The following is a 22,023-nucleotide window of genomic DNA, read 5'->3' on the forward strand; positions in this document are numbered from 1 at the left end:
TCTGGAAAAATCTCGGATTGAAAAGAGCAAAGGGGAAGCGGAGCGAGGCTGAGAAGGGGACGCTGATAAAGGGAGGCTGATAACGAGAGGGATGACAGAAATGTCATAAATTTGGGATGGGCTCTTCTTTTCGGGAGAGTTCTTCCCACCCAGCCGTTCCCGTCACGGCCGCTTTGTTCTCCTCAGTAATTCCCAAAAAAAGAGGGAGCTGAGGGAGGCTTGGGAGCAGCGCTGGCACCTGGCAGTTGTTCCCTGTCGGGAGGCGAAGGGAAGGGGAGGATGAGGGATGGGATTCGCACGTCAGCCGCAGCCAAGCAGCGGGGTCTGGACGGCTCCATCTGGATTCCTGCTTTATTTCCCTTTGTTTTCCTGCTTTTCCCCCTCCCCTCCACGCATCCTTGGCCGGCTCCTGTGGGGACTCGGCATCTGTTTCCCTCTCCCTCTTCTCTCTTTCTTTTCCACAACTTCTGGGCTGGTTTTGTGTCCGGTTTTTGGCTGTTTGGAGGGCCTGGAAAGGCCCGGGGTGGCCTTGGGGCAGCCCGCGTATCAAAGGACGAGAAGAGGCTTCAGTTCTTCTTTCGGTCTCTGTGTTTATTAATTGTTTATCTAAAAGATTTTCTTTCGGCCCGACAGAGCTCTGCTCAGCAGTCAGCCATGAGCACACTCCCTGCCCTCCGGGCAGTCACCTATCTTTATACCCAAAGTTACGTGTACAATATTTATCATTTTTCTCCAATACTTTTTACTCTTATTGCCCGGTGCACTTTTAGTAATGACCAATCCCAAAGTGCCACCATCACCACAGAAGATGGAGGAGAAGAAGAAGAAGAAGAAGGACAGGACACGCCCCAATTCCTCCATCTTACTTCTCTAAACCCCCCTGTACAGAAATCCTAAACCCTGTGTCTCACCCTCTAATTAACCAATCCCTTCACCATTCACCCCGGTGAAACCCTCCTATCCTCATACAGGTGTCGTCTCCTGTGTAGGATCAAAGTCCAGCCACCAGACACTTCTGGAACATTCCAGGACTCCCGAGCCCCCCAAGGGTGGTCTCGGTGACCCCTCAGTCCTGAGGTGCTGAGATCCCACAGTTTTGCACTGGATTTGGGCATGGATGCTCTTGGAGTGTTTGAATTTTCCCCTTCCTGCCTTTTCCAGGGCTCTGGAATCAGCTCTCCGTGGGATCCTGATCCCACAGCACCCCAGCAATAAATCCTGGAGCACCAGAGCTTCCATGCAGGAGAAGTTTGGGAGCATCCTGTGGTTCCACCCTGGTGTTTTTAGGGACCAAATGTCTGGATTTAAGGCCCAAGAATTCCCAGGAATATGGTGGAAGCTGCTCCCAATACCAGCTCTGAGTGGTTTTACAGCACATGGAGGAAGCAGAGAAAGGAAAAATTCCAATTTTGGGGGTTTTTTTTGGCCACACAGGAGATGCAGGTCAGGGATGCGTTTGGAGGGGGATTTTCTTGGGAAAATGCTTGGATGGGTGGATTTGCTGCATGGGAGTGGCTGGGGTGATCCCAAACTTGGTTCTTTTTTACTTTAAAAATCCACCAAAAATCAGGGAAAAATCCAAACACCACCAAAAGCCTTGGCTGGACTGGGATGGGGATGGATCCCTTTCCCATGGAAATGCACATTTCTGGAAGGGAATAACGAGGGAAAAGGGATGGAAAACATCCGGAAATGCTGAGCTGGGAACTCCTGGATCCCATGGACAGGGGGAAAATCCAATCTCTGCTCTGGACTGGGATGGGGATGGTTTTGCATGGACATGCACAGGTCTGGAAGGGAATAACGTGGGAAAAGGGATAGAAACCATCCAGAAATGCTGAGCTGGGAACTCCTGGATCCCATGGACAGGGGGAAAATCCAATCTCTGCTCTGGACTGGGATGGGAATGGTTTTGCATGGACATGTACAGGTCTGGAAGGGAATAACGTGGGAAAAGGGATAAAAATAATTCAGAAATGCTGAGCTGGGAACTCCTGGATCCCATGGACAGGGGGAAAAATCCAATCTGTGCTCTGGACTGGGATGGGGATGGTTTTGCATGGATGTGCATGGGTATGGAAGGGAATAACGTGGGAAAAGGGATGGAAAACATCCGGAAATGCTGAGCTGGGAACTCCTGGATCCCATGGACAGGGGAATCTCTGCTCTGGACTGGGGTGGGGACAGTTTTGCATGGAAATGCACAGGTCTGGAAGGAAATAACGTGGGAAAAGGGATAAAAATAATTCAGAAATGCTGAGCTGGGAACTCCTGGATCCCATGGACAGGGGGAAAAATCCAATCTGTGCTCTGGACTGGGATGGGGATGGTTTTGCATGGATGTGCATGGGTATGGAAGGGAATAACGTGGGAAAAGGGATGGAAAACATCCGGAAATGCTGAGCTGGGAACTCCTGGATCTCCACATCCCACGGACAGGAGTGAAAATCCAATCTTTGCTCCAGCTTTGCCAGTTCCTCCCCGGCTCCCTTTAATCTCCGGCTGATCCGGGGGAAAGGCGGGAGCTGCGATCCCACCCGGGGGCTCCATGGAAAGCCGGAGCTCTTCCGCACGCACGGAGGCTCCATCCCCGATTCCTTGGGGCGGATCCTGCCGCGCTGCCAAGGATTTGCTCATCCCCCTCCTTCCCCGCCGCTTTCCCGTGCCTGTTGCTCATCCCGGCGTTCGGAAATGTCAAAAGCCGAGCGAGGGGAATCGGGGCAGCCGGAGAGACCTCGGCTGCCCTTCCTCCCTCCCTCCCTCCTCCTCCTCCTCCTCCTCCTCCTCCTCCTCCTCCTCCCGTTCCTGCCTTTTCCATCCGCACAGCCCCGAATCCAAGGGGCCCTCGTGCAGCCTTGGCAATCGCAGGGATTTAATCCCCGCTTTAGGAACAAAAATAAACCCTGGGCAGGCAGGGAGAGGCTGGAAAGGAGCCGGCCACAGGCGGACTGGGAATGTTGACCAGGGTTTGGGTGGCTCCCAGCTAGGAAAACCAGGATTCCGTGATGCAACACCAAAATTCCCTCATTCCAAGCATCATTTGGGGCTGAAAAGAGATTTAACCCTCAGCCCTACCCCCAAACAATCCCAAAAATCCACTTTTCCCCACGTATTTCTTTGTGCAGAGCTGTTCCTGCAGCCCCCAAAAGCAGCACAAAACGGGATTTTCCGGCTTTTTCCCGGTGTTCAATATTCCAGGCCACGCTGCCCTGCTGCCGCAGCCGGCACGTGTTCCCGGAGCGTGTTCTCCCGCAGGTCGTGCCTGGGATTTATGGCACAAACACCTCCAAGTTGTTTTACAAGGAATGCTGAGCCTCGGGATCACCGCCTGGGAGGCACAAAAAATCCCGGGAATTCACCTTCTGCCCTCCCAGGGCATCTTCCACAAAGGAATCTCTGATTTCCAGCCCCGTTTCCAAAACTGATCCTGTTTCCTGGACTTTTGCTCGGCTTTTTTTCCACCTGGTGCGAGGAGAGATTTTAAAAAATGGAATTTGGAGAGGGTGAGGGTTTTTTTGGGATTTGCCAGGCTGTCAATCCAACAATTCACAACAGCTGCAGGAAAGGGAGGAAAATAAACCAGGAATGCAATTCCCGTCCCTGCTGCCCCCCGGCTGCTCCCTGCTCCCAATTTCCCAACAAATCGAGGGGAAAGAGGGACAAAAGGAAAGGATGGAGCTGCCCATCAGCTCTGAATTTCTCTCTGGATCGAGGATGGATCTGGAATCTGGAAGTGAGAAGATGGGGAAGGATCTGGAAAACCCCTGGGTGGGGGTTGTACATCCTTGGGGGAAGCTGTTGGGGAATTTCCACCGGGAATGAGGAATTTGGGAAGTTTTGTGCAAGCACAGGGCGGGGAATAGGGAGAGATGATGGAGCCCAAGGGGAAGCCATAGGAAGGACGGGAATTTGCTGTGGGAATGGCAGCTGGGATTTTCCCAAATTCAGGAAGAATTTCCTTCAATTTTGGCTTTTTTGGGATCATTGGGGTGGCCCTGTGAGGGATCAGGGCTTTCCCCGGCATCCAACAGTGCCATTAATCCATAAAATCCCTGGAAACCACCAATTTCAAACTTCCCTGGAGCTCAGATCCCTTTCCCTGCCTTTTCCCCCCACTTTTCCAGGATATCTGACCGTCAGCATCGAGCCCCTGCCCCCGGTGGTGGTGGGAGACGCCGTGACCCTGAAATGCAACTTCAAAACCGACGGGAAAATGCGGGAGATCGTCTGGTACCGGGTGAGCTCCGACGCCTCGGGAATGGGAATGCGGAGCCGGCCGGGAACAGAAGGTCAGGGCTGGATGAGGCAGGAAAAGCAGACGGAGCTGGGGCTGATGGGAATATCAATTCCTGGGAGGAGGAGGAGGAGGAGGAGGAGGAGGAGGAGGAGGGAGGCAGCTGGGCTGGATGCGGGAAATGAGGCTGGGAGGGATGCAGGATGGATTTGGGAGCATCGGGATTTGGGTTCATTGGGATTTGGAATCATCAGGATTTGGGATCATTGGGATTTGGGTTCATCGGGATTTGGGATCATTGGGGTTTAGGTTCATTGGGATTTGGGATCATTGGGGTTTAGGTTCATTGGGATTTGGGATCATTGGGGTTTGGGTTCATCGGGATTTGGGTTCATTGGGACTTGGAATCATCGGGATTTGGGTTCATTGGGATTTGGGTTCATCGGGATTTGGGATCATTGGGGTTTGGGTTCATCGGGATTTGGGATCATTTGGGTTTGGGTTCATCGGGATTTGGGTTCATTGGGACTTGGAATCATCGGGATTTGGGTTCATCGGGATTTGGGATCATTGGGGTTTGGGTTCATCGGGATTTGGGTTCATCATTGGATTTGGGATCATCGAGATTTGGGATCATGGTTGGATTTGGGCTCCACATGGAGCCCCCATCCTTTTTTTCTTGGAGTGGCTGCCAGGTGGGTTTAGGGATGACTCGGGATTGGGTTGGGATTTGGAGTTGGAGCTGAGATTGGCACCACTCTGCCAAGAGGTTGGCAGGTGGAAAATTATGGGGAAAAGGGAGGAATGGTGTGAGAAACAACAGAATCAGGAAAATTTGGGATATCGGAGGTTTGGGGTTCGTCATGTATAGGTTTTAAAAAACCCCAAACTTTCCCTGTTCCAAATACGTTTGGGAATTTGGGATGTTGAACAGCAGGGAAGCTCCTGGTTTTATTTGGGAAAGGGGAATTTGGAGCCTGGTTTTATTTGGGAATGGGGAATTTTGAGATTGATTTATTTGGGAAAGGAAGGATTTGGATGTCGTATTAATTTGGGAAAGGGAGGATTTGGAGCCTGGTTTTCTTTGGGAAAGGAAGGATTTGGATGTTGGTTTTATTTTGGAAAGGTGAATTTGGGGGCCAGTTTTATTTGGAAAGAGGAATTTTGAGAGTGATTTTATTCAGGAAAGGAAGGATTTGGATGTTGGTTTTCTTTGGGAAAAGGGGGGTTTGGAGCCTGGTTTTCTTTAGGAAAGGAAGGATTTGGAGGCTGGAGCTGCCCCTGGATCATCCTTCCCAAGCCTTGATCCAGCCTCAGGTTCACCAATCCTGAGCTTTCTCCCGGGAAATTTGGGATAAGCTGCCAACCACAAATAGTTTTATCCAAGAAATCCTGAAGTTTTCCAGGGAAAACTCCTGGAGGAGGCAAAGAGAGAGCGAGTGGTACCAGTGGCATCAGATGGAGCAGCTGGGAATATTTTTCCTTGGATTTCCCATCCTGTTCCTGCTCCCTGAACAAGGAGCTGCCCTTCCCTAATGCTCTCCTCCATTCCCAGGTTTATAAACAGGGAAAGGATGGGTGCAAATCCAGCTGTTGGAATGTGGTGGAGTTCTCCATGGAATCTGAGATGGATTTTCCAATAATTATTTATGGATGGACCCCTAAATGCTGGACAGGCAGGGAACAGAACACAAAACTTGCCCCGAATCCAAAATCCCAGCTTGGAATTGATTTCACTTCCCTCCTTATTTTAGGGAGGAATTTTTTTTTCTGCTGGCTCCGCCGTCTCCACCAGGTTTTTCCTTCCCTTTTCCACTGGGTAATATTGGATTAACCCACTTTCCCCGGAGCTGGATTTGCATAATCCCCCCTGTGAGCAGGGATGTGGGAGCGGCTGCTGCTCCGGAGCAAACGATGCTCGGAGAAACCTCGGAGGCAAAGGGAAGGGCAGAAATATCCCAGCTTGGATTTTCATCCCCACAAATCCCCCATTTCTTCCAGGGGTTTTTACCTCTCCTTCCTTCTTGCTCCTTTCCCAGGAAGTTTCCCAGTTTTGGGAAGTTTTTGGTGGATCATCTCAGGATTTGCCCAATTCCTTCCTGATTTTAAGGGTTTTTTTCCCCGTTTTTCTCCCTGTCTTGCCTCACTCCCGGACTTTTGCAGCTTCCCAAAGCTCCAGTGGCAGCTCCAGGGTGTTGGAGGTGATGGATGGATCTGGGAGAGCTGGGGAGGAGCCTCTGGAGCTGTGGGTTCCGTTTATTCCGCCCGTAAATCACGGGAATGTGGCTCTGGAGCGCTGGATTGGGGTCACGCCCGGCTCCTCGTTCCCGTGATTTATTGGACAGGGAGCAGAGGGAGCTCCTGGAGTCTGAGGGATCCGAGCTGCTCCAGGGGCGGGAAGGGGCAGGGAAAAGGGGGAGAGAGGAGGAAAAGTCAATGGCAGCGCTTTGGTGGGGAGTGGAGTTGGGGATAACTCCTGAGATGGATCCCGTGGGATGGATCCATAACCACTGGGATGAATCCATAACCCCTGGGATAGATCCCTATCCCATATGGTATGTCCATAACCCCTGGGATGGGTCTACAACCCCTGGGATGGATCCGTAATCCATGGGACAGATCCATAACCCTTGGGATGGATCCATAACCCTTGGGATGGATCCATAACCCCTGGGATGGATCCGTAACCTGTGGGATGGATCTGTAACCTCTGGGATGGATGTGTAACCTGTGGGATGGATCCATAACTCACAGGATGGATCCATAACCCCTGGGATGGATCCGTAACCTGTGGGATGGATCCCTAACCCACATGGTACATCCATAACCCCTGGGATGGATCCATAACCCATGGGACAGATCCATAACCCATGGGATAGATCCATAACCCATGGGATGGATCCATAACCCATGGGATAAATCCATAATCTGTGTGATCAATCCGTAACCCCTGGAATGTGTCCATAACCTGTGGGATAGACCCATAACCCACAGGGTACATCCATAACCCCTGGGATGGATCCTTAACCCTTGGGATGGATCCATAACCCTGGGGATGAATCCATAACCCCTGGGATAGATCCATAACCCATGGGATAAATCCATAACCTGTATGATAGATCCGTAACCCCTGGAATGTATCCATAACCTGTGGGATAGACCCATAACCCACAGAGGATACATCCATAACCCATGGGATGGATCCGTAACCCCTGGGATGGATCCATAACCCCTAGGATGAATCCATAACTCATGGGATGGATCCATAACCCCTGGAATGGATCCATAACCTGTGGGATAGACCCATAACCCACAGGGTACATCCATAACCCCTGGGATGGATCCATAACCCACAGGGTACATCCATAACCCACAGGATGGATCCATAACCCATGGGACAGATCCATAACCCATGGGATGGATCCATAACTCATGGGATGGATCCATAACCCCTGGAATGTATCCATAACCTGTAGGATAGACCCATAACACACAGGGTACATCCATAACCCACAGGATGGATCCATAACCCATGGGACAGATCCATAACCCATGGGATGGATCCATAACCTGTGGGATAAATCCATAACACATGGGATGGATCCATAACCCATGGGATGGATCTGTAATCCCTGGGATGTATCTATAACCCCTGGGATGGATCCATAACCCTAGGGATGGGTCCATAATTCCCAGGTGGGGAATTATCCCATTGGGATCTGTGGACTCGGAGGCTGAGGAACATCATCCCATGGGTGAAACCCCACGGAGAAGCCCCACACTGCAACCCGCACCCACAATTCCAGCAATTCCCCTGGATTCCCCAGGGATGAGGGACAGACAGGGACAACCCTTTCCCCCCGCTGGGAAACCCCTCAGCTGCTGGAACGCCACCGATTTCAGCATTCCCGGGATGAGCAGAGGGAATTTTTCCCAGAATAAACAGGAACACATCCCACAGGCGGAGGCGTTAATTAACATCCAACACTCCCAACACCTCCGCAAGGTGTGATGTTCCCGGGAACAGGTGTGAACACAGATCTGCACCTGGAGAGCTCCTGAGAAAGCCTTAGCAGGAGATGGGGTGGCAGAATCCGCTCGGAATGCGGCTGGGAACACCTGGAGCTGTTCCTTGGTCCCAGTGCAGGCATCTCTGGGGTTGCACCACATTTGTGTGGTTGGTTCCAGGATGGGAATTGGGAAAATTACTTCTTTTCCCAGTGGAGCTCAGGAAAAATAACAGGGAAGCAGGAGAGGGAGGGGAAATCCTTGGAGGCTCCAATCCGGAGCAGCATTCTGTGCAGCAGGAAGGGAAGCGGAGCTGGGTTGGGCTGGGCTTGGAAAATGGAAATTTGGGAATTGCAAACGGGGTTTGGTGGATTTGGGATGTCAGACATCATTCCCTGGTGCTGTGTGGGATTCCTGGGATGTCCAGGAAGGGTGGGAATGGAGGGGAGCCCGCAGAGCTCTGCCTCCATTAATTAGAGTTTGGTGCTCAGGGTAATTAGCGGGAAGGGAATTAATTAGAGCTGGGATTGCTGGGAGCAGGGCCCTGGCATTGCTTCTAGTAGTATCCCTGGAGTATGGGGATTGTTCTGTGTAGTATCCCTGGAGTATGGGAAAAACCTAAATCCAGAGTTTTCCAGGATAATGAGTTTTTCCCATTGGTTGTGATTCCTGGGGAATGGGTGAGGGAGGCAGGAAAAAACCTAAATTCAAAGTTTTCCAGGATAACAAATTTTCCTGTTTGCTTCTCCAGGGAATGGGCAGGAAAATCCTAAATCTGGAGTTTTCCAGGACAGAGTTTTCCTGGTTGATTCTCCAGGCAATGAGCAGGAAAAAGTGAAACCAGGAATTTTCCAGGATATTGAGTTTTTTCCAGTTGATTCTTCAGGGAATGGGCAGGGAGATCCTAAATCTGGAGTTTTTCAGGATAAAGCATTTTCCTGGTTGATTCTCTAGGGTATGGGAAGGAAAAACCTAAATCCGGAGTTTTCCAGGATAATGAGCTCTTCCCATTGCTGTGATTCTCCCAGGAATGGACAGGACAGGAAAAAAACCTAAATTCAGAGTTTTCCAGGATAACAAGTTTTCCCCAGTTGATTCTCCAGGGAATGGCCAGGAAAATCCTAAATCTAGAGTTTTCCAGGATGAGGAGTTTTTCCCAATGTTGTGATTCTCCAGGAAATGGGTAGGAAAATCCTAAATCTAGAATTTTCCAGGATAAAGAGATTTCCTGGTTGAATCTCCAGGAAATGGCCAGGAAAAACCCCCCAAATCTGGGGTTTTCCAGGATAACAAGTTTTTCCCAGTTGATTTTCTAGGGAATGGCCAGGAAAATCCTAAATCTGGAGTTTTCAAGGATAAAGAGTTTTCCTGGTGGCTCTGACATGGACATTGCATCCTCCCATCCCTTCCCCAACAAACACTGGGAGTGCTGCAGCTGCTCCAGGGAATTTTCCCTCTTTCCAGAGCCATTTCCATTTGCTTGGAGAAAGGGAATCCATCGATCCATCCTCGGGACACAGAGCCTGGATCAGATCCCAGTTCCGGTCCTTTCATCCCACATCCATCACTTCCCAATGATTTTGGTTCCTTTGGGCGTTCTAATGGGACACTCCAGAGATCTGAATGGATTTTGGGAACAGCAAATGTTCATTTTAATGGATTTGCGGATTTGTTCGGGTCACTGTGGAGGACAGCAGGCGGGAATTTTGGTGGGAATGGAATTTTTCCTGGGATTTATGAATAAGGAAGCAGCGCCTGGAATGTGTTGCTGGGCTCCTTTTCCCAAAATTCCTGGAATTGGAGACATCCATTGGAATGGGAACCATGGGATGCTGCTGGATTATCCTTCTTTTTGATTCCCATCAGGAAGTGTTGGGCTGCAAATTGCTATGGAGTTTCTCTTCCCAAAAAATCTCCCCCGGGCCTGGATAAAAGGCTGGAATTAGGGCTGATCCCTGGAGAGACAGAATTCCTGATGGGCCTTTTCCTGGAATCCCCTGGAATTCCCTCAGGATTAGAAGCAGCTCTCCCAGTTCTCAGGGATTGTGAGGATTCCCAGAGGGTGATTCCGGCTCCCCTTGGATGGGGCAGGATTTGGGCCCACATCTGTCCAGATGTGCTGGGAAAATCCCAGGGCTGCAAATCCCCGATCCATGGGCACCACCTCCACCATTCCCAGCACTTCCCATCCTAAAAGAATCCCTTAAATCCCTTTGGATTTGGATCCCTTCTCCATCCTGAAGCAGCTCCCAGGTTTCTCCTCAAACCCAAAGAAAATCCCAAAAAATCATTGGGAAGTTCCCTGGAAACTTCCCAAGGCCGGAGATTTACAACTCCCGTCCTTTTTCCCGCTTTTCTTTATCCCACATCCGTGCTAGGGTGGAATTTCTTTCCCATAAAAGCCTCAGCCTGGGATAATAAAGTGGAAGAGTTCTTTTAGTGATGGATTTCTTTTTCCTCCTTTTCCACCACTTTTTGCCATAAAAAAGGAGGGAAAAGAAGAAATGGGGAATAACGGCGGAATTTTGGCCAAGTGCTGGGTGGGGATTCGGGGTTTTGTCCTTGGGAAATGTTAAATTTGAGGATTAAATCCCGAAATCTTCTTCTGTTGTTCGTGGTTTATTTTTAAAATAGGAATTTTCACTCTCTGGAAGCTGGTTTAGCCCCAGAATTCCCATTTTCCTCCATATTTTTCCACTAAAACTCCTCAAAAGCAGGGAAGATAAATCCAGAGACATTGGGAGACACAGGGAATAGAATATTAAAAAAAAAAACCATTTTCCAGTTAAAAATTACAATTCCCAGCTGGAAAATGGAATAACGGGATGGAAAATGTGGATTTTGATTTCACCTCAGCAGGGGCATCATAAATCCATAAATTCCAAGATGAAAGATGCTGGGATTCAATGGATAAATGTGGAAATCATTATACAATAAAACAAAACCAAAACCAAAATAAAAATAAAAACAAAAACAAACCTTAAAATAAACATATAATAAAAACAAAAATAGAAATAAAAACAAAAAGTAAAATTCTAATGTAAGTATCAAAATGCACAACATAAAATATTAAAATCAATGTATTTATGCCATTTAATACAGATTAAAACACAAATTTATTTATCCAAATCTAAATAAATACCAAAATATTAAAAATGATTTCAAAATGCAAATAAATCTATTAAAATCTAAATAAATGCATTCAAATTTAAACAAATTTATTCAAATAAAAATCAATTTATTCAAATTCTCGGAATGAAAACCCTTTGAAATATTCCAAAAAGGGCCCAAAATTCCCAGATTTGGGACACTGGGGTTGTTTCCCGCAGGTCACTGACGGTGGCACCATCAAGCAGAAGATCTTCACCTTCGATGCCATGTTTTCCACCAACTTTTCCCAGATGGAAAACTACCGGAAGCGGGAAGACCTCGTTTACCAATCCACCGTGCGGTGAGTCCTTTGTTCCTATCAATTAAATTTTTTAGGAATTTTTTTCCCTATTTTTGGCGCCCTTGACAGGATTCCAGCAGAAACCACGCCCCATCCAAGCATTGTTCCTGTTTTCCTGATGATTCTCAGGGAAAAGGTGGGAAAAATGAGGATTTTTAGAGGTGGGAATGGGCAGAGAAATCCAAAGCTTGGGAAAATTGGGAAAAACAGATCCATGTTTATTTATAAAACAGGCACGGGAGCGCATCCTTGCTTTTAATCCAAGTGGGAATCACTTCCAGAATTCCAGGTTTATTCCTGATTCCATACCTGCTCCATTCCTGCTGCTCTAAAACCAACTCTGGAGCTTGGCAAAAAGGTCAGGAGAGGCTTCATCCGAGGGGAAAAACTGGGAACAAATTTCCCTTCCTCCCCGTCCCCTTCCAGTCTCGTTTCCTCTGGAAATGAATGGAAACTAGCGGAAAAAGAAAATTCCATGGATGCGAGGAGACAAATGATATGAAAATATCTCCACATGGAAAAAATGGGATATCTAGGAGAATTCCTGCTGAAACTGGGAAATCTGGATCAAACAATTCCCAGTCTCCACTGACGGCCATTGCAGTGGAACTGGGAGAATCCTGGAGCAGCAACAAGGAATCACCCCTTCCCTGCTCATGGAATATTTCCCGGACCTGACAAGGAAATGCTCCCACTTTTCCTGGCTCCAGCTCTCTGTTTTCCTCCCTCTCTCCACATGTTGTAGAACAAATGGAATTTGGGAGCAGAAAATTCCCTTGTCCCAGTACCAGGCACTTGAAAGCCTCGGGAATGTCCGGGAAATTGGGCATGGAGCTGGGAGATGTCAGTAGGAAAAGGGTTTTCATCGCATGGTCTTTTTTTCCCAAGGAAAACAGGAGCCAGCCTGAGGAGATCATTCCCAGAGCTGCTTTTCCCAGTCATTGGATTTTTTGGGAAGGTCCTGATGGATTTTGGGCTCTCCCAAAGAATTGGGGCAAAGCCAGGAAAAGTTTGGGGATGGAGGAAGCATTTCCCAATCCAGGCTTTTCCTCCTGTTCATTCTCCCTTTCTTTTTCCATCCATCTATTTCTTCTCTCCCTTTTTTGAGGAATCTTTGCCGTGGTTCAGCTGGAGCCATCCCAAGGAGCTTCATCCCAGGAGGAGCCGTCCTTATCAGTGTTACCCTGCTCCTTATCAGCATTATCCCCGTCCTTATCAGCGTTTTCCTGGGCAGAATTATCCCGGGAGAATCCGGCCACTTCTGCATTTTCCCGGTTTCTTATCAGCGTTTTCCCACATGGAACCCTCCTTATCAGCTTTTTCCCGGGTGGAGTCAGCTTTATCAGCGTTTTCCCGCTCATGATCAGGGTTATCCCAGGAGGAACCATCCCAGAGAACGTTATCCCAGGAGAAACCAGCCACATCTGCGTTTTCCCGGTTCCTTATCAGCCTTTTCCCGCTCCTTATCAGCGTTTTCCCGAGTGGAGCCAGCCTTATCAGCCTTTTCCCGCTCCTTATCAGCGTTTTCCCGGCCTTATCAGCGCAGCCCAGGGGCTCCAGCGCCGCCTCTTTCCATCCTGGCTCTGTGCCATGAAGAGCAAAGCTGGGAGAGATCCAACCCCTCCAATCCCGTTTTTTTTCCCCTTCCCCTTGATTAAAATCCCACCCTCATTAGGAATTCCCAAATCCCTTTGTCCCTGTATTTCCAACTCCAGGATGTGCCAGGGAGCATTTGCCTTTCCAGGGCTGGTTGTTCCCTGTCTCCCATCCTTGGGAATTCCAAACTGAGCCTGCCAGGCCCCAAAATCCATGTGAAAATCCAAAGGAATCCTTCCAAAAGGGCTGGAGCGGGATCGGAGCCGCTCCGAAGTGCGGCTAATGGGAGATTCCCAATCCATGCGTGGATAATCGGAGCCTGGAACAGATGGTGGAGGCTCCATGGAAGCGTTGTATCCATGGAAAGGAGGGAATGTTCACTTCCAGGAGGATCCTTGGAGCGGGAAGGCAGCCAGGGGCTGGGAGAAGGGAAAAGCAGAGATGGAATCCACCCGGAAGGGAAAATTCCCCCAAGTGGGATTTTTAACCAGGGCACTCCATAAGGGAATTGCTCCCATCCAGTTGGGATGGGTGAGGTGGGATGAGGCTGCTGGAGAGGAGAGATGGACTGTGGGATCTCAGCACCTCAGCACTGAGGGGTCACCGAGACCACCCTTGGGGGGCTCGGCAGTCCTGGAATGTTCCAGAAGTGTCTGGTGGCTGGACTTTGATCCTACACAGGAGACCACACCTGTATGAGGATAGGAGGGTTTCACCGGGGTGAATGGTGAAGGGATTGGTTAATTAGAGGGTGAGACACAGGGTTTAGGATTTCTGTACAGGGGGGTTTAGAGAAGTAAGATGGAGAAATTGGGGCGTGTCCTGTCCTTCTTTTCTTCTTCTTTTCTTCTTCCTCCATCTTCTGTGGTGATGGTGGCACTTTGGGATTGGTCATTACTAAAGTGCACTGAGCAATAAGGGTGAAAGGTATTGGGGAAAAATGATAAATATTGTACACGCAACTTTGGGTATAAAGATAGGTGACCACCCGGAGGGCAGGACAGTGTGCTCATGGCTGGCTGCTGAGCAGAGCTCTGTCGGGCCAAGAGAAAATCTTTTAGATAAACAATTAATAAACACCGAGACCGAGAAAAGAACTGAAGCCTCTTCTCGTCCTTTGAAACACGGGCTGCCCCAAGGCCACCCCGGGCCTTTCCAGGCCATCCAAACAGCCGAAAATCAGACAATGGACCTCCTGGTAAAGGGAATGAGGGAATGCTGCTGGCCAGAAGGTGGGATGGATCTCCTGGAAGAGGGAATGCTGCCAGGTGGAAGGTGGAATGGATCTCCTGGAAAAGGGAATGAGGAAATGCTGCCATCCAGAAGGCAGGATGGATGTCCTGGAAGAAGGAATGCTGCCAGTCGGAAGATGGGATGGATCTCCTGGAAGAGGGTTTGAGGGAATGCTGCCAGCAAGGAGCTGGAATGGATCTCCTGGAAGAGGGAATGCTTCCAGCCAGAAAGCAGGGATGGATCTCCTGGAAGAGAGAATGCTTCCAGCCAGAGAGCAGGGATGGATCTCCTGGAAGAGGGAATACTGCCAGCCAGAAGATGGGATGGATCTCCTGGAAGAGGGAATGCTGCCATCGAGAAGGTGGCGTGGGTCTCCTGGAAGAGGGAATGAAGGAATGCTGCTGGCCAGAAGATGGGATGGATCTCCTGGAAGAGGGAATGTTGCCAGGTGGAAAGTGGGATGGTGCTGGGATGCTCTTCTCCACCACGGAGGGATGGCTGTGCCAGCTGGAAAGGTGGAATGTTGCTGGAAAAGCAGGATGAGGCTTCTGGATAGTGGGATGGGATAATGGTCCCGACTGGAAATGCGGGATGCTTCCAGTGGGAGAAATGGGATAGTGATGACTGGAAATGTGGGATCTTTCCAGCTGGAGAGGTGGGATAATGGCTCCAACCAGAAAGGCTGAATATTCCCAGGCAGTGAGGTGGGATCATCCCGACTAGAAAGGTGGGATGCCACCGTCCAGTGAGGTGGGATAACACTTCCAATGAATGTGGATCTTCCAATGAGAATGTATGGAATGGATGCTTCCAGCTGGAGAAGTGGGATAATACTTCCAGCCGGTGAGGTGGGATATTGCTTCTGACTGGAAAGGTGGGATGCTTCCAGGCATTGAGGTGGGATAATGGTCTTGACTGGAAATGTGGGATGTCTCCAGCTGGAGAAGTTGGGATGATGCTTCTGACTGGAAGGGCGGGATGTCTCCAGGCAGTGAGGTGGGATGATGCCAGGTGGAAAGGTGGGATAATGCTTCCGACCGGAAAGGCCGGATGTTTTCAGCCACAGAGGTGGGATGATGGTCCTGACTGAAAGGTGGGATGTTTCCTGCTGGAGAGGTGGGATAGCACTTCCAATTGGAAATATGGGATGTCTCCAGCTGGAGAAGTGGGATGATGCTTCTGACTGGAAAGTCGGGATGCTTCCAGGCACGATGCCAGCTGGAGAGGTGGGATAACGCTTCCGACCGGAAAGGCCGGATGTCCCCAGGTGGTGAGGTGGGATGATGCCAACTGGAAATGTGGGATGCTTCCTGCTGGAGAGGCAGGATGCTGCCATCCAGTGAGGTGGGATAACATTTCCAACCAGAAAGGTGGGATGCTTCCACGCAGTGAGGTGGGATAACGCTGCCAACTGGAAATGTGGGATGTTTCCAGATGGAGAAGTTGGGATGGTGCTTCCGGCCAGGGAGGTGGGAAGTCACAGATCAGCAAGGAGGGATGGGACCAGCTGGAGAGGTGGGATGATGCTGCCTGGAAATGTGGGATGCTCCCAGCTGGAGAGGTGGGATGGGATATTGGCTGGAAAGGCAGGATGCTCCCAGCTGGAGAGGCGGGATTGGATATTGGCTGGAAAGGCAGGATGCTCCCAGCTGGAGAGGTGGGATTGGATATTGGCTGGAAAGGCAGGATGCTCCCAGCTGGAGAGGCAGGATGGGATATTGGCTGGAAAGGCAGGATGCTCCCAGCTGGAGAGGCGGGATGGTGCTGCCATCTGGGAAGGAGGGATGGTTCCAGCTGGCACTGTGGGATGGGATGGCGCCGGCTGGAAAGGTGGGATGGTGCCGGCTGGTGAGGCGGGAAGGTGCTGCTGAATGGAAAAGTGGGATGCTGAGGACCAGAAAAGTGGGATTCTGACTATCAACAAGGTGGGATGCTGAGGACGCTGAAAAAAGTGGGATTCTGAGGAGCAGAAAGGAGGGGTGGTGAGGATAAGAAAGGTGGCACAGTGAGCACTGGAAAAGAGGGATTCTGGGGATCAGAACTGTGGGAATCTGAGGAGCAGAAAGGGGGGGATGGTGAGGACGGTGGGATGGTGAGGATTAGAAAGGTGGGATTCTGGGGATCAGAAAGGTGGGATACAAAGGAGTAAAAAGGTAGGAGTCTGTGAATCAGAAACGTGGGATGCTGAGGAGCAGAAAGCTGGAATTCTGGGGATCAGAATTGTGGGAATCTGAGGAGCAGAGAGGTGGGATGGTGAGGACTAGAAAAGTGGGATTATGGGGAGCAGAAAGGTGGGATAGCGAGGACCACAAAGGTGTGATGGTGAGGATTAAAAATGTGGGATTCTGGGGATCAGAAAAGTGGGACGCTGAGGAGCAGAAAGGTGGGATTCTGGAGAGCAGAAAGGTGGAATTTTGAGGAGCAGGAAGGTGGGATGCTGCTGGCCAGGGAGCCGGGATGCTGCCCATCAGCCAAGTGACCCCTGTGCAGCCTCCCAAGCATTCCCAGCTCCAGCAGCACGGATCCTTTGGCACAACTCCTCCTCTCCTGTTTTTCCCAAGTCTATCTAAAGCCTCTGGATAAAAGGTGGATTGATGAACACTCCAGGTTATCTGGGAATTTGGGATTTGCTGTGCTGGGGCGGCCTCACAGGGCTGGTGTCGAGGTTTCCCATTGGCATCCGCAGGCAGGCGATGCCTGTGGCCATGGATTTGTGCTCCATCCACGTCTCCTTCCAATAACGCAATTCCTTCCCCTCGGAGGAGCTGTCAGTGCCGGGGAACTCCGGCTGCTAAAGCATTCCCGAGCTCCTCCCGCAGCCTTTGGAGTTATTAAGAGTTTATTGATCCCTGTCCAACGCCGCTCTATCCGGGTGCCGATCGATGAATCCCACGGGAAAACGGGGTGGGGATGGAGTGGTGAGCGCTGTCCCTCCTCCGCAGCCTTCCCGAGGTCCGGATCTCGGACAATGGTCCCTACGAGTGCCACGTGGGGATCTACGACCGAGCCACGAGGGAGAAGGTGGTGCTGGCCTCCGGGAATGTGTTCCTGAATGTGATGGGTGAGCGCTGGGATCGGGATGGAGGGAAAACCACTGCAGGGTCTCAGGGGTTGGGATCGTTCTGCCATCCTTGGGGGTAGGAATAGGGGTGGGGATGGGGATGGGATGGGATGGGGACAAGGATGGGGATGGGATGGGATGAGGATGGGATGGGGATGGGATGGGATGGGATGGGATGGGATGGGATGGGATGGGATGGGATGGGATGGGATGGGGATGGGATGGGATGGGGATGGGGATGGGATAGGATGGGATGGGATGGGATGGGATGGGATGGGATGGGGATGGGGATGGGATGGGGATGGGATGGGGATGGGATGGGGATGGGGAGGGGGATGGGATGGGGATGGGGAGGGGGATGGGGATGGGGATGGGGATGGGATGGGGATGGGGATGGGGATGGGATGGGGATGGGGATGGGGAGGGGGATGGGATGGGGATGGGGATAAGGATGGGGATGGGATGGGATGGGGATGGGGATGGGATGGGGATGGGGATAAGGATGAGGATGGGATGGGGATGAGGATGAGGATAGGATGGGATGGAAATGGGGACAGGAATGGGGATGGGGATAGAATGGGGATGGGATGGGGACAAGGACAGGGATGGAGACAATGACAGAGATGGGGACAAGGACAGGGATAGGGAATAGCATAGGGACATGGACAGGGATGGAGATGAGGGTGAGGATGGTGTGGGAAGAAGGATGAGGATGCCCAAGGGGATGGGAATGGATATGAGGGTGGGGATGGGACAAGGATAGGGACAGGGATTAGGACAGGGAATGGACTGAGGGTGTGGATGGGGATGGGAGCAAAGATGGGCCTGGGAATGGGAACAAGGATGAGGATGGGGATGAGGTGATAATGGGGATGAAGATGAAGGATGAGGATGGGATGGGCGTTGTTGAGGACTCCACGCTGACCTCCTGGCTCTGCCCCTGCAGCTCCCCCAACGTCCATCTCGGTGCTGGCCGCAGACACCCCGGCGCCCTTCAGCCGCTACCAGGCGCAGAACTTCACCCTGGTGTGCGTGGTGTCCGGCGGGAAGCCCGCGCCCCTGGTGAGCTCCCGATGGGATCATCCCTCCCACTGGCACATGGAACAACCCAGCACCTCTGCTGTAAAACCCACCAGATCCTTGTGCTCTTCCATCAGGCCAAACCCACTCCCCATCTTTCCATGGAGACTGTGGGATTTGGGAGTGGGGAAAGGACCAAACCTTTGGGATTTGGGAGCAGGGAACTGACGAGACCTTTGGGATTTGGGAGAGAAGGAACCAAACCTCTCGATTTGGGAAAGGGAACAACCAAATCTTTGGGATGAAGGGAGAGAATGAACCAAACATTTGGGATTTGGGAGTGGGGAATGAACCAAACCTTCAGGATTTGGGAGTAGAGAATGAACAAAACCTTCAGAATTTGGGAGTGGGGAAAGGACCAAACCTTTGAGAATTGTTAGAGAATGAACCAAACTTTTGGGATTTGGGAGTGGAGAAAGGACCAAACCTTCAGGATTTGGGAGCAGGGAACAAAGCAAATCTTTGGGATTGGGGAACAGGGAATGAAACAAACCTTCAGGATTTGGGAGTGGAGAATGAACTAAACCTTCAGGATTTGGGAGAGAACGAACCAAACCTTTGGGATTTGGGAGTGGAGAAAGGACCAAACATTTGAGATTTGAGAGAGAATGAACCAAACTTTTGGGATTTGGAAGTGGGGAGAGAATTGTGAGAGAATGAACCAAACTTTTGGGATTTTGGAGAGAATGAACAAAACCTTTGGGATTTGGGAGTGGAGAAAGGACCAAACATTTGAGATTTGAGAGAGAATGAACAAAACTTTTGGGATTTGGGAGAGAATGAACAAAACCTTTGGGATTTGGGAGTGGGGAAAGGACGAAACCTTCAGGATTTGGGAAAGAATGATCCAAACTTCTGGGATTTGGGAGTGGGGAAAGAACCAAACCTTTGAGAATTGTTAGAGAATGAACCAAACTTTTTAGATTTGGGAGTGGAGAAAGGACCAAACCTTCAGGATTTGGGAGAGAATGAACCAAACTTTTGGGATTTGGGAGAGAATGAACCAAACCTTCAGGATTTGGGAGTGGAGAAAGGACCAAACATGTGAGATTTGAGAGAGAATGAACCAAACTTTTGGGATTTGGAAGTGGGGAGAGAATTGTGAGAGAATGAACAAAACTTTTGGGATTTGGGAGAGAATGAACAAAACCTTTGGGATTTGGGAGTGGGGAAAGGACGAAACCTTCAGGATTTGGGAAAGAATGATCCAAACTTCTGGGATTTGGGAGTGGGGAAAGAACCAAACCTTTGAGAATTGTTAGAGAATGAACCAAACTTTTGGGATTTGGGAGTGGAGAAAGGACCAAACCTTCAGGATTTGGGAGTGGAGAATGAACTAAACCTTCAGGATTTGAGAGAGAATGAACCAAACTTTTGGGATTTGGGAGAGAATGAACCAAACCTTTGGGATTTGGAAGAGAATAAACCAAATCTTCAGGATTTGGGAGTGGAGAATGAACCAAACCTTCAGGATTTGGGAGTGAGTAGAGGATGAAAGCTTTGAGATTTGTGAGAGAATGAACCAGACTTTTGGGATTTGGGAGAGAATGAACCTAATTTTGGGATTTGAATTGGGAGGAATTGTGAGAGAATGAACCAAACTTTGGGATTTGGGAGACGATGAACCAAATCTTTGGGATTTGGGAGTGGGAGCAGGACTGCAGGTTCCCTCCTAAGAAATGCTGAGGACGCCCCTGCCTCACTCATTGTCCCCTTTGTCCCCTCCAGGTGTACTTCAAGCGGGACGGGGAGCCCATCGAGGCCACCCCGCTGCCGGAGCCGCCGGCCGGCGCCAGCAGCTGGGCCCCGCGGAGCCTCCTGCACCGCGACCTGGACGACACCAAGGTGCCGAAATCCCTGGCGGCCGACGGCGAGCTGGGAATGGGGAACCCCTTTCCCACGGCGGATCCGCCGCGGGGGCTGGCGGCCGAGCGGGATTCGGTGACGGAAACCATTCCCGAGACGGTTGTGAGCAGGGAATTCCCGCGCTGGGTGCACATGGCCGAGCCCATCTATTATTTCCGGCACACGCACGCGCCCGTCAGCGACGGCACCGTCGAGGCCAGGGCCACCCTCACGTGGACCCTGAACCCCCAAATCGACAACGAGGCCCTCTTCAGCTGCGAGGTCAAGCACCCGGCGCTCTCCATGCCCATGCAGTCTGAGGTCACGCTAGGTAAGGCGACAGATTTGGGGTTTTTCCTGGGTTTTAGGCAATTTTGTCAATTTGCGGGAATTTTTTCTTTATTTTTTTTGGATTTTTTCTTTTAATTTTTGGCCTTTCTCTCAATTTTTTGGCCTTTCCCTCCAATTTTTGCCTTTTTCACCCATTTTTGGTATTTTAAATTTTTTTTTTTCACTCTTTTGGGCCTGTTTTCCTTTTTCTTTCTTGCTTTTTCCTTTTTGTTTCTTTACTTTCCTTGCCATTTTTGTTTTTTTTAATTTTTTTCCTTTTTTCTCCATTTTTTCTTCTTTTTTTTTATTTTTGGCTCCTTTTAATTTTTTCGTTTCTGACTTCTTTATTTCTTTTTTTTTTTTTGGCACTTCTCCCCCCCCCCCCCCATTTTTCTGGAATTTTCCGCAGGATTTTGTTTTAATTCCACAATTGGCTTCCCTTGCACCCATTTTCTCCCTCCTTTTCTCCTTTTCCTTTTCTTCTGGGGGCTTTTAGGCACACGTGGGGATCCCATGGGGCTGCATTGGGATAGAGGTGGTGATGCCAAGGCTCCACAATTCTTGCAATGAAAGGAGGGAATTTGGGATGTCCATCAGGCAGGAGAAGAGATTTTCCAGGTGTTTATGGCACTCCATCCATGGGCAGTGTTTGGGGTGGAATTTTCTGGGATAAAAAAGGCTTTTTGGGGAATCTGTGTCATGATGAGCAGGAAGAGGTGTTGGAGCTGGGGATGGAGCTGTCACCTCCATCTTCAGAAGATCCAAGAACATCCCATGACCCTTATTGGCTGCCACAAAGCTCATCCCAGTGGGAATTGCCAGGGAGGGAATTCCCGAGCTGGCTCCTGCCCATGGAGCTGTGACAGGTTGATGGGATTGAAGCCAGGGAATTTGGCTCCCCACATTCCCAGGCTCCTGGAAGAGCAGAAGCTCCTCAGGTGACCGTGGGATCTAGGGGTCCATCACCACCCCTCACCCTGCCTGAGGCTGCCCTCCCCTCTCCTGGCTCCCACTGGAAGAGGCTGAGCTCTCCACGGGGTTTCCCAGCCTCAGGACACTCCTCTGGAAAGGCTCTCCCAGCCTCCAGCCAGGTGGAGCTGCCTGGGCTTTGCTCCAGGCCAAGTGGAGCACTTGGCTCCTCGTCATCTCCTGGAGAGCTTCTCCTTGGCTTCCCGACATCTTCGC

The 22,023-nt window shown here is 50.4% G+C and overlaps 1 protein-coding gene across 2 annotated transcripts in view; it reads left to right on the forward strand.

The window, feature by feature from the left end:
- Nucleotides 1-22,023, forward strand: part of IGSF21 (immunoglobin superfamily member 21) — a 44,859-nt gene that overhangs the window by 19,263 nt on the left and 3,573 nt on the right. The window contains exons 2-6 of one of the 2 annotated variants that reach the window (XM_064730731.1): nucleotides 4,125-4,237; nucleotides 11,572-11,693; nucleotides 17,465-17,583; nucleotides 18,530-18,645; nucleotides 20,392-20,839. In XM_064730731.1, the coding sequence (XP_064586801.1) occupies nucleotides 4,125-4,237; nucleotides 11,572-11,693; nucleotides 17,465-17,583; nucleotides 18,530-18,645; nucleotides 20,392-20,839 (918 nt within the window). Of the gene's footprint in view, nucleotides 1-4,124; nucleotides 4,290-11,571; nucleotides 11,694-17,464; nucleotides 17,584-18,529; nucleotides 18,646-20,391; nucleotides 20,840-22,023 lie in introns of those variants that run through there. The other variant, XM_064730732.1, reaches the window with a different exon arrangement.

Source organism: Zonotrichia leucophrys, chromosome 21 (genome assembly GCF_028769735.1).
Source record: "Zonotrichia leucophrys gambelii isolate GWCS_2022_RI chromosome 21, RI_Zleu_2.0, whole genome shotgun sequence".
In the NCBI taxonomy this organism is placed as follows: domain Eukaryota; kingdom Metazoa; phylum Chordata; class Aves; order Passeriformes; family Passerellidae; genus Zonotrichia; species Zonotrichia leucophrys.